The 16,717-nt window shown below is 27.4% G+C and overlaps 8 protein-coding genes across 19 annotated transcripts; 4 read left to right on the top strand and 4 right to left on the bottom strand.

The window, feature by feature from the left end:
- The first annotated feature begins 110 nt into the window (after positions 1 to 110).
- On the top strand, positions 111 to 599 carry LOC117239644 (39S ribosomal protein L34, mitochondrial). The gene is made up of 2 exons (XM_033505372.1): positions 111 to 254; positions 335 to 599. The coding sequence occupies exons 1-2, from the start codon at positions 214 to 216 to the stop codon at positions 534 to 536; spliced, it is 243 nt and encodes an 80-aa protein (XP_033361263.1). The 5' UTR covers positions 111 to 213; the 3' UTR covers positions 537 to 599.
- A 44-nt stretch (positions 600 to 643) lies between these two features.
- LOC117239585 (mitochondrial RNA pseudouridine synthase rpusd4-like) lies at positions 644 to 2,149 on the bottom strand. Of its 2 annotated transcripts, XM_033505301.1 has the most exons (5): positions 1,968 to 2,148; positions 1,721 to 1,878; positions 1,483 to 1,660; positions 1,218 to 1,407; positions 644 to 1,158 (listed from the first exon to the last, which is right to left on the bottom strand). In XM_033505301.1, the coding sequence occupies exons 2-5, from the start codon at positions 1,809 to 1,811 to the stop codon at positions 661 to 663; spliced, it is 957 nt and encodes a 318-aa protein (XP_033361192.1). In that variant the 5' UTR covers positions 1,812 to 1,878; positions 1,968 to 2,148; the 3' UTR covers positions 644 to 660. The 2 variants fall into 2 exon arrangements, with proteins under 2 accessions (XP_033361192.1, XP_033361184.1); XM_033505293.1 differs by having other exon boundaries at positions 1,721 to 2,149.
- A 71-nt stretch (positions 2,150 to 2,220) lies between these two features.
- LOC117239574 (26S proteasome regulatory subunit 10B) lies at positions 2,221 to 4,180 on the top strand. Its single transcript, XM_033505265.1, has 7 exons — positions 2,221 to 2,380; positions 2,548 to 2,627; positions 2,699 to 2,738; positions 2,824 to 2,960; positions 3,032 to 3,404; positions 3,487 to 3,750; positions 3,828 to 4,180. Exons 1-7 carry the CDS (start codon positions 2,284 to 2,286, stop codon positions 4,016 to 4,018), a joined length of 1,182 nt encoding a protein of 393 aa, XP_033361156.1. The 5' UTR covers positions 2,221 to 2,283; the 3' UTR covers positions 4,019 to 4,180.
- On the bottom strand, positions 4,146 to 5,534 carry LOC117239580 (tRNA (guanine-N(7)-)-methyltransferase non-catalytic subunit wdr4). The gene has a single exon (XM_033505280.1). It carries the CDS (start codon positions 5,410 to 5,412, stop codon positions 4,249 to 4,251), a length of 1,164 nt encoding a protein of 387 aa, XP_033361171.1. The 5' UTR covers positions 5,413 to 5,534; the 3' UTR covers positions 4,146 to 4,248.
- LOC117239597 (alkaline ceramidase) lies at positions 5,275 to 7,481 on the top strand. 4 transcript variants are annotated; one of them, XM_033505333.1, is made up of 5 exons: positions 5,275 to 5,312; positions 6,379 to 6,491; positions 6,597 to 6,753; positions 6,826 to 7,063; positions 7,142 to 7,481. In XM_033505333.1, the coding sequence occupies exons 2-5, from the start codon at positions 6,399 to 6,401 to the stop codon at positions 7,461 to 7,463; spliced, it is 810 nt and encodes a 269-aa protein (XP_033361224.1). In that variant the 5' UTR covers positions 5,275 to 5,312; positions 6,379 to 6,398; the 3' UTR covers positions 7,464 to 7,481. The 4 variants fall into 4 exon arrangements, with proteins under 4 accessions (XP_033361224.1, XP_033361204.1, XP_033361209.1 ...); XM_033505313.1 differs by lacking the exon at positions 5,275 to 5,312 and adding an exon at positions 5,566 to 5,706; XM_033505318.1 differs by lacking the exon at positions 5,275 to 5,312 and adding an exon at positions 5,842 to 6,209 and having other exon boundaries at positions 6,327 to 6,491.
- Positions 7,482 to 7,847: 366 nt separating this feature from the next.
- LOC117239621 (6-pyruvoyl tetrahydrobiopterin synthase) lies at positions 7,848 to 8,729 on the bottom strand. Of its 2 annotated transcripts, none has more exons than XM_033505345.1 (3): positions 8,386 to 8,729; positions 8,244 to 8,335; positions 7,848 to 8,189 (listed from the first exon to the last, which is right to left on the bottom strand). In XM_033505345.1, exons 1-3 carry the CDS (start codon positions 8,457 to 8,459, stop codon positions 7,906 to 7,908), a joined length of 450 nt encoding a protein of 149 aa, XP_033361236.1. In that variant the 5' UTR covers positions 8,460 to 8,729; the 3' UTR covers positions 7,848 to 7,905. The 2 variants fall into 2 exon arrangements, with proteins under 2 accessions (XP_033361236.1, XP_033361244.1); XM_033505353.1 differs by having other exon boundaries at positions 8,244 to 8,323; positions 8,386 to 8,723.
- Positions 8,730 to 8,752: 23 nt separating this feature from the next.
- Positions 8,753 to 12,335, top strand: LOC117239548 (actin-related protein 2). 6 transcript variants are annotated; one of them, XM_033505208.1, is made up of 10 exons: positions 8,753 to 8,881; positions 8,964 to 9,163; positions 9,279 to 9,389; positions 9,723 to 9,740; positions 10,176 to 10,193; positions 10,542 to 10,621; positions 10,688 to 10,823; positions 10,911 to 11,270; positions 11,343 to 11,621; positions 11,705 to 12,335. In XM_033505208.1, exons 2-10 carry the CDS (start codon positions 9,116 to 9,118, stop codon positions 11,873 to 11,875), a joined length of 1,221 nt encoding a protein of 406 aa, XP_033361099.1. In that variant the 5' UTR covers positions 8,753 to 8,881; positions 8,964 to 9,115; the 3' UTR covers positions 11,876 to 12,335. The 6 variants fall into 6 exon arrangements, with proteins under 6 accessions (XP_033361099.1, XP_033361137.1, XP_033361127.1 ...); XM_033505218.1 differs by having other exon boundaries at positions 8,813 to 8,881; positions 8,961 to 9,163; XM_033505227.1 differs by having other exon boundaries at positions 8,836 to 8,852.
- A 693-nt stretch (positions 12,336 to 13,028) lies between these two features.
- LOC117239527 (ceramide transfer protein) lies at positions 13,029 to 16,420 on the bottom strand. Of its 2 annotated transcripts, XM_033505177.1 has the most exons (10): positions 15,947 to 16,419; positions 15,798 to 15,851; positions 15,577 to 15,696; positions 15,241 to 15,478; positions 14,826 to 15,109; positions 14,587 to 14,754; positions 14,099 to 14,527; positions 13,890 to 14,022; positions 13,472 to 13,798; positions 13,029 to 13,419 (listed from the first exon to the last, which is right to left on the bottom strand). In XM_033505177.1, the coding sequence occupies exons 1-9, from the start codon at positions 15,986 to 15,988 to the stop codon at positions 13,671 to 13,673; spliced, it is 1,596 nt and encodes a 531-aa protein (XP_033361068.1). In that variant the 5' UTR covers positions 15,989 to 16,419; the 3' UTR covers positions 13,029 to 13,419; positions 13,472 to 13,670. The 2 variants fall into 2 exon arrangements, with proteins under 2 accessions (XP_033361068.1, XP_033361059.1); XM_033505168.1 differs by having other exon boundaries at positions 15,798 to 16,420.
- Positions 16,421 to 16,717: the final 297 nt, after the last annotated feature.

Genomic DNA, 16,717 nt, shown 5'->3' on the forward strand with positions numbered 1-16,717 from the left:
TGCTACATTATGAAAAATCATAAACATGATGTATTAATTTGAAACACGATCATGTGAACCGATTCGTATTTGCCTCCATAGCAAATGACCTTAGCACATACAACTTTCAGGTGCAAAGACAACGCTCTCTGGTAGGACTTGGGTGTCCGAATAATACCTAATTTGTGGTTATAATAAGTTAAAGTATAAAATTACTTTTAAAAATTTTACAATATGATAGGCACTTTATTCTCCAGTGCATGTCAAACATTTCCGTATGATGTTATTCAGTATATTTGATCGAAATAATATATAAGTAAATTGGTGTGCTTTTCTTAGTTACACTGTTTTACAGGCGGCTTGCATCATTGAGTTCAATAATAACCAATCCATGGGGTCTTATATTGAGTAGAACTAGAATGAGGTATCATTTTCCCCGTCCTAATGAGCGTCGTCGTATTAAACGACATGGATGGGATACAAGGATGTCAACTTTAAGTGGACGGAAAATTCTTATGAGAAGAATATTGAAAGGCAAATACGTACTTAGTCATTAAATATTGTACTTTGAGTCATTACTAAATAATTATATTGTTTTCTTAAATAAATATATTAGAATACTATATATAAGGTTAAGAAATATTTTACAAAATAAGAAAACTCATATTTAAATCATGGTATTTATAATGCTGATTGTGATTTATAAGACATTATTGGCATTAAATATTTAAAATCAAGCTGTTTACATGTCCAATCAAAAGGCGGCATTAAAGGAGCTTCAATTGTTAAAGTTTCTCCAAAAAATTGTGGTAGAACTATTGACTTTAAGTGAATGTGAGTAGGAATAATTTCTTGTTGATTAGGCCTTACATTTAACAATCGCAGAAGTCTTATATCCAATTTTGGTAGTCCAGGACTACTAAGAAATGGGTCAACTCTTACATAAGTATTCCCTATTTTCTGAATCCGAGATGCATAAATATTATCTCCTAGAATTGGAGTATACAGATATGTAGTAGCAAACACTCTAAGAGCATTTTTACTATGAGTAGATGATTTTAATTCAATTAAAGAACACAAATTAAGTGTAGAGTTGGATAACACCTTGTATTGTGTTTTTAACAGTTTTATCTTGCGATACTTTTCCTCATTATGAGACCATGATGACGTAAGAATTATCTGAAATTTTTTTTATGGTAATATATAATTTCTTTTCAAACAGTATTTGATAAACTTACCTTTCTGTGTTTAAATTGAGGATTTGAAATTACTTTCATTCCCAAACGGGTCTGACCTTCCAATTGTTTTGGTATACCGACTGTAATTATCCAATAAGTGTTTGTTTGAAAGTGAGAACGAGCACATGCAAGTTCTATAGCATGATGAACATACTCATCTGCTGCTAATAATGTAATACCACTCATATACCTAATTTCAAGAGTAATTGTGGATGTAAATAAGAAACACATTATTAACAATTATTAATAAATGATTTGTAGTTACATTTCAGGGCATCTAACTATAGTTAAATTTAAATAATTCAATTGTTTAGCTATATAAGGTAAAGCATCATTTAATGTATAATCTATACCATTGGGTAGATTATTTCGTATATGTATTGTGCTTGTGTCAGGAGACTTGCGTCTTATTCCGTATGGTTTATTCAATACTATTAATCCATCTATAAAATCAAAATTAAAATTTGAAACCTGAAGATATAAGTTTATGTCAAGTGTATTACCTTTATTATAAACTATATTGTTTAAAAGATCATCCGAAAATTGTCTAAATGATTTCCAGGGATGAATATGTTTATAAGGATGATTTTCCATATAATTTCTTTTCAATATTTTTCTACATGATGTAGCTGTGGTATATGCACATTTGAGTGCATAAGATCTAGTTATTAAAGTTAGCATTCTAATTTCATTGATTCCAATACAATCTTTTTTCTGATTTCATCAAAAAACTATCAAGATACAAGATACCTTAAAAAACACAGGTTAAGTCACAGCTGAGTCGATGTAGTTAAGTAATAACTCAGTAAATAAGTTGTGTATGTATACATAGTAACATTTGCAATAAAAGAGGATTCACAATATAAAAGCAGTAAATAATTAATTTAAATCCAGCTTTAATTAGTACTATTGAATATAAAAGGGATATTTCGGATAAAATATTTGTCTTATTAAATTCTGAAATTAATATTTCAAAATAACTATATGCACATAACACAGGCCTTACAGCTTACACGGTGTTCATAGAAACATTGCCTGAGACAGTTAGACAGCAAATTAAGTAAAGATGGCAACCACCGTGGATTCGGTTAGGGAAAAAGCCCTTCAAGATTATCGAAAAAAGCTTATAGAACATAAAGAAGTGGAGTCACGTTTGAAGGAAAGTAAGTTAAATCTATTAGATATATTGATTTTGCTTGTTGTACTTCTATACAAAATTTGGAATACTTAACCTTAATCTTACATACATGGATTATTATTATTATTAAAAAACCTATTTATATTTATGTACATGATTTAATAAACTTTTACCATATTTTTATCTTTTTAGTGAGAGAGCATCTCAAAGATTTAACAAAACAGTATGATAAATCTGAAAGTGATTTGAAAGCATTACAAAGTGTTGGTCAGGTATGTTATAAATCTTATTTTTAATGATTCTTAGTATTTTCTATTATAAATGTAATGTATTTACACTTTAGATCGTCGGAGAAGTATTGAAACAACTTACAGAAGAAAAGTGTAAGTTTAAGTAAAGTTTCTGAGTAAAATAAAAAGGTGTCCTTATATATAATATATATGTAAACACATAGGTTTTTATTTATAGTTATAGTAAAAGCAACAAATGGTCCACGTTATGTTGTTGGATGTAGGCGCCAACTTGATAAAAATAAATTGAAATCTGGAACAAGAGTAGCCCTTGACATGACTACTCTTACTATAATGCGTTATTTGCCCCGTGAGGTAAAATTTATTTTGCCATAAATCAATGTTACATATTTCAGTAAACTTTAAATGTTTATTTATATATTTAGGTTGACCCATTAGTTTATAATATGTCACATGAAGATCCTGGAGATGTTACATATAGTGCAATTGGTGGTTTAAGTGAACAAATACGTGAACTGAGAGAAGTTATAGAATTACCATTACTAAATCCTGAGTTATTTCAAAGAGTTGGTATCACCCCTCCAAAAGGATGTCTCTTGTATGGCCCACCAGGAACTGGAAAAACATTATTGGCTAGAGCAGTTGCTAGTCAGTTAGATGCAAATTTTTTGAAAGTTGTGTCAAGTGCTATTGTTGATAAATATATTGGTGAATCAGCAAGGTTAATTAGAGAAATGTTCAATTATGCACGAGATCATCAACCTTGTATTATATTTATGGATGAGATTGATGCAATTGGTATAAATATTATTGTTCGTAAGAAAAAAAGGAAGGAGGAGAGTAAAAAATAAAATGTCTTTAATTGTCTATTCTTATGCAGGTGGACGCAGATTTTCGGAAGGTACAAGTGCCGACCGAGAAATTCAAAGAACTTTGATGGAATTGTTGAATCAAATGGATGGTTTTGATTCTTTAGGTCAAGTTAAAATGATAATGGCTACAAATAGACCAGACACTTTAGATCCAGCTTTGTTACGACCGGGTAGATTAGACAGAAAAATCGAAATTCCACTACCCAATGAACAAGCACGTTTAGAAATTTTAAAAATTCATGCTGGTCCTATATCTAAGCATGGAGAAATTGGTAATTTTTATCTTTACTTCAACAAAATTTCTTTTTTCGTTTTATAGACGCTCCTAATCATTTTAAATTTATTTCAGATTATGAAGCAGTAGTTAAGCTTTCAGATGGATTTAATGGTGCTGACTTAAGAAATGTTTGCACTGAAGCAGGATTATTCGCAATAAGATTAGAAAGGGAATATGTAATACAAGAAGATTTTATGAAAGCAGTAAGGAAAGTCTCAGATAATAAGAAGCTTGAGTCAAAATTAGATTACAAGCCTGTTTAATTTATATACATATAATGATTACATGAAATTTCAAATTCAATTCATTTACTAAATACTGTGTGGATTAATAAATTTATCTTACTTTATTGTAATACTATTTGTATTTTATAATGAAAATATGTATGAAATTTCTATTAAACATTTTATTTCAATCTAATGTTATTTTTTATAATTATATTTTTTTCTATATAAAAATCATTCATACCTGCTTTAATGTTACATGCAATTGATTATGCATCAATTGAATTTGTAAGACGCGTTTTTTTCCGTTGTAAATATTCTTGCACATTATCATATTTTCTTTTATACAGGATTGAAAATAAATTTTGTTGAGTAAAATCTTTTTTTAGTGTTTTCCAATAATTATTTAAGTTATTTATTTTATAATCTGCTCCATCAGTAAGTATAAAATTGTTATTTTTAAATTCATATATTTTAAATCCAAGTTCATTTAATATCCATAGATTATTTTTGTACAGATAACATTCTATTGGTTCGCTGTCTGCAATTATAGATTGCACATACACTACTTCAAAGTTTGATTTTGATGTGCTATTAATTATGTATACTAATAATAACGTATTATTATAAAAGCTCATTATAGCTAAAGATGAAGTTGTATTAAGTGCCAAAAGCTTTAAATGTTTAACAGGTAAAACATCAACAAACTCTTCTAAGTTACAATTATGAAGTTGTTCATTAAACTTTTCAATATCACTTTTAGATATTTTATTATGAAAATTAATACATAATAATTCTTTTCCAATCTTGTAGTCCCATAATATAAACATTCCATCTCCTCCACAAGATATTAAAACATTTTTGTCATGAGGTAATTCCAAAATGTTTGTTACAAATTTTGTATGTCCTAAACAATAGGATACAATATTATATGAATTTGGGAACATAGACACTCTAATTTTTTCATCTCTATCTGTTGTAATAATGTACTTTCCATCTTCCGTAATTAATACGTCAAGTAACATTGATAAATGTCCTAAAAGTAGGATCCCATTGTCAGACTGCTTATTAGAAAATAGGTAAGCATCTCCTGTTTTATCAGCAACAACTATGTCGTTGTTTGGAGTAAATTGCACTTTGCTGGCAGCTCTAGGAAGTATTTTATTTAACACAAGATTCTGACTTTTTCTTTCATACAAACATAGTTGCTTACGATTTGTATAGACAAAGAAATATTTTCCATCATATGAGAACATTACGTTGGTAATCGTGTGAGAAGTTTCTTTGTTTACGTTGTTATGCAAATCAACTTTTTTATCACTTTGTAATTTAGGTAAAGAAATAGTTGTTTCTGTACCATTTTCAATATTATACATTACAATTTGTTCATTATTACATATAATAATGTCTGATTCGTATATACAAAAACTCATTATTGAAAAATGAAATTTTTATGAGCAAAAAATACAATAATTTTAATTAGAATACTATTTTTACGTTTATTATTATGTTGTTCATATATTCGAAAAGAATAAACTTGTATATATTTTACAAAGTTATACAATTTTAGTAAATTAAATCCTCTTTTCGATTATATATCACATATATTAACTGTTAAAATTGTCAACATTCACTGCACATGAATAGTTCCGCGTGGATTGCATGTTGAATGTGTGATATAAACTATACATATAAACTATATTATGTCCATCGAGACGTGAGACAAGGTAGTAGATTATACAGTAGTAGAATAGTATCAACTGGTACCAACTTTTACAAAAGAAATTATAGATGTATGAAAATCCAGAAACATAAATACAGAATCAAATTCCTTGAAAAAATTATTTAGTAATAAACATTTTTAACCGTTTCTAATATCGCGAAAAAGCTGTGAAGATCTCTTTCGTTAGATCAATATCTTTAAAAGATTTATCTATTAATGTGTATCATCAATTAAGTACATGTATGTATTTCTAACCGTTGCATTCTTAAGCAGCTTAAAGCGTAAGCGTAAATATCATTGTCTTCAACTTTTGACAAACATACAAACATGTATGTGACATAATGTTGATTAATCGCGCGAAAAATACATATATATATATTTGTTAATCATCTTTTGTTTGCAATTTGTCTGCAAATTGCAATAGATATGTGTCATGCTTTGCATATATAATAGAAATCCTCAATGCATATAAAAGTGATACGAAATGACAATATGTGTTATTAAAAGGTATGAGAGACATAAAAAATCCATAAACATTTCTCTTTGACTTGCATATTCTTCATAAACTTAAAATAGTTTAGTGACTCATTTCTGTATTATTATAATTATACATTTTTTATACAGATTATAGATTACAAATGTTACATTTATACTTTTTTATATTGATAAAAATCAGGTAAAAATATATATTTCGATATGTGGAAACCGTTTGAAGCTGGTAGTTCACCAATTGATTGGTGTGAACGCAATTATAGTATTTCTTCTAGTATTGCGGAATTTATGAATACGGTTTGTATGTACAATGATATAAACAAAATTCTTTCTTTTTTCTTTTTAAAATTATAGAACTTATAAATTCCTAAAATATTAAACTAAAAATATTTTTATTCACAGCTAAGTAATGTAGTATTTTTGTTACTTCCACCTGTTCTAATGCATCTCTTTAGAGATTATGGTCGATTCGTAAATCCTGGAATTCATATAATTTGGTTCTTACTGATGATAGTAGGTCTTAGTAGTGCATATTTTCATGCTACATTATCCCTTATAGGTAAGTAGTAATATATCATAGATTTATAGAACATAAATAAAAACATAAAAATTACTTGTTTTTTTGTCATAGGACAATTGCTAGATGAATTAGCAATTTTATGGGTATATATGGCTGGTTTTTGTATGTTTCTTCCACGAAGGTATTTTCCAAATATTTTACATAATGATAGAAAACTTCTTGCCATATGTGCAACTTTACCAACTCTAATTGCAACTGGCTTGTCATTTATACATCCCGCAATAAATGCATTTGCTTTAATGAGTCTTGGTATACCTGCATTTGGATTTATGATCATTGAATTAAAAAGGTAAAATTCTTAATTAACATCTATATAAGATTTTATGTTGTAATCTCTAATTATATCATCATGCATGCTTTTCTTAAGGACAAAATCAATGAGGGTTTATAGATTGGGTTTACGATGTGGTGCTGTATGGTTATTAGCAGTTGCTTGTTGGCTGAATGATCGTTTATTTTGTGATACTTGGCTGAACCTGAATTTCCCTTATTTACATGCACTTTGGCATTTATTTATTTTTATTGCAAGTTACACAGCAGCTGTACTTTTTGCATATTTCTCTGTAAAAGAGGAAAAGCCACAGCAATCACCAGTACTAAAGTATTGGCCAAAGAATGATTTTGAACTTGGTATACCATATGTAACTATTAGAAGTTATGTTAAACTTGATATAAATACAAATATATAATTATCAACATCAATATTATGAAGGCTGTTTTGTATTTAAAAATAATGATTAGTGATTTAAAACGCAATATACTATTTACTTTACTTATTTAAAGAATTTAACTTTGTACTAGCGTTTTTACAAAGAAAAAATATACACATTTTATATTTATCTATCTTAATTTGAAGATAGATTTATTCATTTTTTAAATTTGTGATATTAATCTAGTTATTACTTATTGTACAAATATATGTGATTAATAAATTAGTAAGGTCTGTAAAAATGCAATATTAAGATAGTGTACAAGATATTTATTCTCTTGAAGTGTGAATTAATATTGTAATATATTGTAATTGTAATTGTATTGTGTAAGAAAAGAGAAATAAAGGTAACATCGAGTTAGTGTTTTTCTTTTTATAACCTTGTTATTTAAATTAACATATGTTTAGACCAATTTAACATTTTATTTTTGTTCTCCTCTGTAAATAACAATATTTTTGTCAGTTTCGTAGATCTTGACTTCATATAAAAGATCTGAGTTAGGCATAATCCTTTTTAGTTCATTAAATATATATATAGCTACATTTTCAGTAGTAGAAACAGTATTTTTAAAATAAGGTACATCTTTATCCAAATTCTTATGATCCAGTTGATCCATTAACACTTTTTTCATAAATAATTTTAAATCTGATATATTCATGACCATACCTGTTACAGGATCTACAGGTCCACATACAGTCACTTCCACTAAAATAAAGTATAATGAGAAATTGTGAACATTAATATAGCAATAATAGTTACCTGTATAATTATGACCATGTCCCCAATAGTTATTACATTTTCCATATATATTTTTGTTTTCTTCCTCAGTTAAGTTTTCACTGAAAAATATTCTTGTTTATCAAATAGAAAAATTTTATGTACAAAAATAATCATATAATACTTGTGTAAACGGTGACAGCTGGATATTACTTCTTTTCTCGTTAAATACGCGATTGGACGTTCCATCATGCACATGTTTCACTAAAAAGTATGGAATGCGATTTCATAAAGCATTAAATGCAGGAAAAGAATTATTGTGCAAGGAACAGCATAATTATAAAAAAGATTGTTCAAGGATAATGAGAATTTTTTTGATTACGAGAGCATTTTTTATAAAACATATTATTTTTTGTAAATATTTACAATACTATATCATTTAGTCCTTTATTTTTATTTACTTATTATTTAACCAGAATTCAAATATACGAAGAATTTTTGAACAGAAACGTTTTATTTGTTAAAGTAAATGATAGAAATAGATAACAACTTGCTCGGGAGTCGGGAAAGATTCGATTGAGCCAATCCGAGTAGAATAATTGTATATTCATTAGACTTACAGAACGACTGCCTTTGCGAGTTTATATCAAAGTGAGTGAGTTTACGTTAGTAATGTTCATGTAAGTTATAAATTTTGACTCTTTAAAACGAAGTAGCAAACATCTGTTGTTTTAATATGACTGTAATCTGATTATAAAGTAGGTGATTGTATTGGTCGCTGTTGCTTCCGAATCGTCATGCCGGTAACGCCCTAGATCTTATAACAATTAGTCATCTCACAGAATATGCAATATTTAATAAGTTTTAACATAACAAACATATAGTCCGTTTAAATAATAACATCATATTGAAAAATGGATAGCAAGGGTAGAAAAATTATTGTTTGCGATAACGGAACAGGGGTAAGGTTATAACTTTACTTTTATTTTTTGATTTCTATTTCGTTTATACCTTTTAAATTTATATTTTGTATAATTTTCTTTCTAAAAGTACCAAAGTAACATTATATTTTTATAGTTTGTAAAGTGTGGATATGCAGGAGCAAATTTCCCAGCACATATATTTCCATCCATAGTTGGACGTCCTATTATCAGAGCTGTCAATAAAATAGGAGACATTGATGTGAAGGTATATTTTTTAATTCTCCAATTATAGCAAATCAAATTTAGACTATTTATTGTATTTTCAATTATTTATTTAAAAAAGAGTTATTAATGTAATTTATAGATAATATTTGTTGTTCTATATTTAATATATATTCATTGTTATAAAAATATACTACTTATTTTCCCTAAATAAAATAAATCATCTTTCTTTCATATTTTGTAAGGAACATTAGTAATTGAATTGATTATATGATTTTTTCAATTTGGAGTTTGAGATTCTTTTATTTAACCATAGAAACAAAATCATAATCTATCATTTCTATGCTGTTTATTAATAAATTTACTTAATTTTCAGCAAGAATATTGTATTCGTGTAAGTCACTTCATAATATTACACTGTGTGCCCCAGAGTTTAAGTCTGATTGAAAACGCATTTCTCATTTATTAACCTTGTTTACTAACCAAAATTAAAATGGATTGTGCATATTAAAAGTAAGACAGATATTTTTAAAAGTATTGGAATATATAACATCTTTGTTGAAAACTTAATTAGTAACTATGACAATCATAACATTATATTTTTCATTTTGATAACTTATAATAAATTTATCCAATATATTGCTAATTGTTTTTCTATTTATTGGTATTGAATAAATATAAGAAATAAAATATAAAATAGAATATTTACAGATGTTATATTTATACTTATATATGTGTGGATTTTTATATATCTTATATTTTTGAGACCTACTTAATGTAAATTTTTGCATTTGTTAACTGATTTGTATCCTTACACTTGCTCTCATAGGATGTGCTTAACATGCCTGTAAGTTCATTGTATTTTTTAATGTTAATATTTACATTTATCAATATTATGTCAGTACTTGACAAATTGGACATCTTTACAGTAATAGTTTCCATAAGTTACCCAACATTGATCTCTGAGTAAGAATCTATTAGTATTCTACCATCTCCTACTTTTTTATGTTATATTAATTTAAACAATTAGCGTTATAAAATTTTAAAAAACTTGTATTTAATTTTATTCTCAATTTTTTCATAAAGGTAGAATGTATTAAGTTATTGAAATATTAACAATTTCTATTAACATGTTATATTTCATCTGATAATAATCTACATAATTACATATTTTCATTATGTTTCACATTAATAGGATTTAATGGTTGGGGATGAAGCAAGCAAACTTCGGTCTATGCTAGAGATTAGTTATCCAATGCAAAATGGAATTGTTAGGTGTGTATATGACCATATATAATTTGTACGTAGTATGAGATATTTAATTATTTAAATATCTAATAGAAATTGGGAAGACATGTGTCATGTATGGGACTATACTTTTGGAAAGGAAAAAATGAATATTAATCCTAGAGAATGCAAAATTTTATTAACAGAACCACCAATGAATCCTATCACAAATCGTGAAAAAATGATTGAGGTAATATCAAGTTATCGTTATATATGATATATTAATAATTTAATTATGATACTCTTATTTTCTCAAATTATAATTGAAATATTACAGGTAATGTTTGAAAAATATGGTTTTGCTGGAACATATATTGCAATTCAAGCGGTACTTACATTGTATGCTCAAGGATTGATTAGTGGTGTTGTAGTAGATTCTGGTGATGGAGTCACTCATATTTGTCCTGTATTTGAAGAGTATGCTTTACCTCATCTCACACGACGACTGGATATAGCTGGTCGAGATATTACAATGTATTTAATAAAACTTCTTTTATTACGTGGCTATGCATTTAACCATTCAGCTGATTTTGAAACAGTTAGAATGTTAAAGGAAAAATTATGTTATATTGGCTATAATATAGAAACTGAAGAAAAATTAGCTCTTGAAACAACTGTTTTGGTTGAATCATATACTGTAAGTGAATTTTGCAATGCAAAACAAAATTTATGACACTGAAATATGTTTTGTACCTATAATCTGTTTTAGCTGCCAGATGGGAGGGTAATAAAAGTAGGTGGAGAGAGATTTGCAGCACCAGAAGCTTTATTTCAGCCTCATCTAATAAATGTTGAGGCTCAAGGAATTGCTGAATTAGTATTTAGTACTATTCAAGCAGCTGATATTGATATAAGAAGTGAATTATATAAACATATTGTTTTAAGTGGTGGCAGTACAATGTATCCTGGGCTTCCATCTAGACTCGAAAGAGAAATTAAGCAACTTTATCTTCAAAGAGTATTAAAAAATGATACTTCGAAATTAAATGTAATTATAAAATATCTTATATATTTTTCTCAATTTTTTAATGAATATATATTATTATTTCGTTACTCTTTAATATTTTTCAGAAATTTAAGATAAAAATTGAAGATTCCCCGAGACGTAAAGATATGGTTTTTATGGGTGGTGCTGTATTAGCAGAAATTACAAAAGATCGTGAATCAGTATGGATTACAAGAGAAGAATATGAAGAAAAAGGTCTTAGTGTATTAAAAAAATTAGGTTCTTATGAATCATAAGGAAAATAGTTATTGAAATATAGAAAAGAAATATACATTTTTTTATACATTTGAAATCGTTCCAAAGTGCAAAGCATATATATTTTATATTCACGATTGATTTATACCAAATTATTTCAAGTATATACAGGTAACAAGTATAATTAGAGAGGCATATAATGCAGTATCATAAGTTTTAAAAATATTAAGTTTTTAAATTAGAATTAATTTTATTTAAATACATTAACATATGATTGTATTGGAATTAAAATGTTATTAAATTTGATATAAATTGACTTAAATTTTGTAGACTATCCAACTATTTTTGGAGTATTGTATACTCCATATGTGTATATTTGCCATAACGCATATAGCATATTTGTGGATGATACATTGTAAATATATTGTTTATTAGTGCTTCAATCATAATCAATTAAATTGCAATCTTTTTCAATAGAGATACATCATGAATTACAAACAATTGTATGTCTATTTATTCAGTTTACAATTATTTTATAATGTTCGAATTAAATATTGTACCTATAATTGCTCAAACTAGCAATTTGTTAATATAATGGCTAAAATTAAATAATTAAATTTGTAAATACAATAGTGAAATTTAATTTCATTATTTGTTCTGTTATCTCTTATGTATGGAAGTATGTTTTACCGAGAGATAAGCAATTTTTACAGAGTTGCATTTTTTGATATAGGATCTTTTTAATTCAAAATACTTTTTCACGTAATTGTTCGGAATTTTGGCCATTATTGTAAATCATAATAGTTTGTAAGAAATCAGAGAAACATTTTTATACATCTCTCTATATCCTCTTTTAATATTTTTAAGCTACACTTATTGGAACAAAATTCAAATTTCAATGTTCTGATAGTAGAGCATATGAGGTATATATAAAAGAATTTTATATTTAATATGTATATATATATGATTTTTTTTTATTTTAGTTGAATAATTTGTAGAAATAAATTTATTTCTTACGAAAATTCTATCACTAATTTTAAAACCTTGTACATATTTAATTGTTAAAACTGTACAGTAAATAATCGTTTTCTAATTATAGGAATCAAATAAAAATATTTAATTAAAAATGTGATTCTCGTTGATGACATCTCAATAATGATAAGGAATTAAATTAAAGTAACAGATTCGAAGTAATTACGGCAAATCTACAACAGTCTTTATTATGTTTCCCCATTTGACCCTTATACTGTGTATCAATGTGTACACATTTTATGTATAAATAAAAATAACAATATAATTTGTATCATACAGTTTCATGTTTAATTGGATATATAATATAACAATAGATAAATGTGTATATATTCAATTTGTTAAGATTTGTACAAGTGACTTGCGATAGCATTCTGTATAACAATAAAGTAACAAGCTGTTATTTAAAGAAGTAAATATAATTTACAAACAGTGCTTTAGCGCATGCGTCCCACGTTATAAAGTTATTTTGGAAGTGTATATAATACTTTTTTACGCTTTAATAAATCACTTTCAATGTAACAGTTTGTATCCTGTTTTACTAAGCTATGAATATATACATATATATAATAATATATATATTATAATATATATATATATATATATATATACATCGATCACGTTAAGCAAATAAGAAAAATAGTATATAAAACACTTTCATTACTTGAGAGAATTTTTGCTTCCAAATTTTTATCTTTCAACTTCTGATTTTTTTCTTTGATATATTAGTACATCAAGGGCATAAAAATGCTTTGATGTAATAAATGAAAAATTGGATGGAAAATATGGAAGTTCTATTAATTATTCTTAAAATATAATTGGTTTATCCTTACACTGGTCAATACAAAAGTTAGTGAAACGTTTAAGGAACTTTGGATACTCCCTTTTATAAACAGCACGTAGAACAGATGCTGGAGCCCATCCACCAGGATTAACTGTATTCAAAAAAAGATAATGTTACAGATATAATAGAATATTACTATATCAATATACACAGATTAAATATATAAATGATATAGTACAAACCAACAGAACAATAAGTTATTTTACAAGTTATATTCTCTCTTTTTATTTCATCTTCATCTTTCGGAGGATCAATAAAAGTCTGACACACAAGGCAAACAGTTAGATAAACCCTTACACATTTTCCAGTGTTTGGCTGTAAATATTTCATGTCTATATAAATATTTCATGTTATATATAAGTATATATAATTAAATTATATAAAATCTTACAGGATAATCAGGATGTTCTGTACTATGATTACAAACTATCCATAAATCATGTGCATCTGGATCTTGATCATCGGAGACTCGGCGCATATGTGACCAAAATAATGCGTCTCTCTGACTTGCTGGCCAAATTCGCTTATGCGTTTGTAAAAATATTAAAGTATCTTTGGAAATATTTTCAACCACAGTCATATCTTCAAGGGTAGCTTCCCATCCTGTTCTATACTCAGGGCTGAAGAATATTTCACAAACTTCATGACCAGTAACTCCTTTCACAACATGACAAGCTTTCAAAGGATCTACCACTAAACCATCCGCTTCCTCTTCGCGTCTGTACATTCGCATATCACCATCTTCAGCAAATAATTGCCATCCACCGGCTCCTACTCCAAGACGCGCATAATGCAACTGTTCCATCGTTATTTTTTGTATCTAAAAATTATTATAATATTGTAATATAGATATGGCATACTTTAAAAATAAATAATTACCTCTGGCCAAAGTCTGTGTTTAACTGCTGACATTATCGGAGTAGTTAAAATTGAAACTGATTTTTGTTTCAAACGATCTCTTAGTTGATTTTCTTCATCAATTTTATCTAATCCAGTCTCTACTGCATCATAGAATTCTTCATCACAAAGAGCACTATGTGGACCTTCCTTAAACATTAAAATTTTTTTTACTATGTTATGTTTTTTTAAAGATATTTTGTTAATTTATAAAATCGAACCTCATAATCTGGACCTCCATGAATAAGAACTCTAGGTCTAGGAAAGTCACTTTGTTGCATTGTAACTTGTTCTTTCAAAGCTTTGTAAAGTTCTTGCACTTTTCGTTTTCTCTCGATTTCTTTTTCCCATCTACGACGCCATGCATCTTCTCGTTGCACCATTAATTCAACGCAGTGCTGTAATGTTGCTAGCACACCTTCACTCGTTGCTTTAAATGTTATTGCTTCTCCTTTAAAGTCCACAGACTGTTCAGCTGGATTAAACATTGTCTCCACTTTATTTTCTGAAATAATTTTCCCATTCAATTAAAAGCAAAGAAAAAAAAAGTACTTATTTAAAAAATAAAAGAGGACATGAAACAACTGAATACATAACAAATGAATCTACACAAATGGAAATTATTAATTTATATACCTTTCGTGGAAATATTTTTAGCATTTTCTGCACAATTATCAAAATATTTCTGCAAAGTATCAATTTGTTTGATCAGAATATCTCTGAAAGTTTCAAGTTCTGCTAACTTCTCTTTTAGTCCTCTAACTCCACGTTTAGTGAAGCTACCTGCACTTGTAATAGATTGTGTATTTGATATAAGTGAAATAGCACTACCGTGTCGCTTCAAACTGTTTTCACTTCCATAACCTGATTCCGACTGTTTAAAGCAAACATATATATTTTTTAATAGAACAAAGGAACATTTATTAGATTTATCTAATAACTTACTTAATTTATATAATAAAATTTTAGTACCTTATAAGATTTCAAAACATCCACCCAACGCTGCTTTTCTTCTGGATTACTTGCTCTCAAATACCATACTAAGCAATCGTTTACAGACACATCGAATCTACATTCATCAAATTCGTGAGCCTAATAAAACAAATAGCATAGAGTAATATCATGAGTTTTTTACCAATTTTATCAGAGAATTAAATCTTACAGGAGACTGATTCCTTTATACCAATTCATACCTTAATATTAGCTTTATACAAGCTTATTGAACCTCGACATCCAAATCCACTGTCCTGCTCAGATTTGTAATAAGATAAAGTACCATCTTTGAGAACAATAAATCTAGTTTGCCAGCCATGTATATAATTTGTCCATTTGGATAATGTACCCTGAAGTTCTGGAACCACAACTCCATCTGAACCTTCTTCATCTACATCATCAGCATCTATCTCTCCTTCCATACATTCAATATCGTCGTTGGCAAGTCGAATCGTTTCTGTTTCATCGGCCATTCTTGCGAGTAAATCTCACTTTCAGAATCAATTACTTTTAAAATAAACTTAACATATCCAAATAATATCTTTAAAGTTACTCTAACGCGGGATAATCTATCGATAGTTATTCTACAGTTACAGTAATTTGAAAATTGCGAAGTAATTAACCAGTAATTGTTCACAAAATAAGTTTCAGAACATATTGATCGTTAATAATCATACGTATTGTTATATAAAATGTCTTATCAAATAAATGAGACATCAACAGCTTGTATTTTTCGGCAAATAACAAGACTAAGTGCCAAATAAGAAAATCAACAGTTTTATTTAAGCAGTATTTTCATGAATGTTATATGTGAGCTATAATCTTTCTTGATTGGTCATATTCTTGAAAATTAAATATTTTTAACATTCCTTAAACATTAATTATTATCTTTTTAAGCTACATAAACAATATTTTTCTTCAACTAATAATGGATAAGTAAGAAATATTTGAAATCCAATGTGATTCCGTTACTTTTTTAATAATAACAATTAAATTAACACAGTTCGATTAAAAGTAACGAATATCGATTTAAAGCATCGATAATTATCGAAGTATGTATATACTTGGTTTAAAAGTTATTTAGTAACGAATAGATTGCTGTAAATCCATATGAATGATG

Source organism: Bombus vosnesenskii, unplaced genomic scaffold (genome assembly GCF_011952255.1).
Source record: "Bombus vosnesenskii isolate JDL3184/JDL3185 unplaced genomic scaffold, Bvos_JDL3184-5_v1.1 scf7180000013264, whole genome shotgun sequence".
In the NCBI taxonomy this organism is placed as follows: Eukaryota; Metazoa; Arthropoda; class Insecta; order Hymenoptera; family Apidae; genus Bombus; species Bombus vosnesenskii.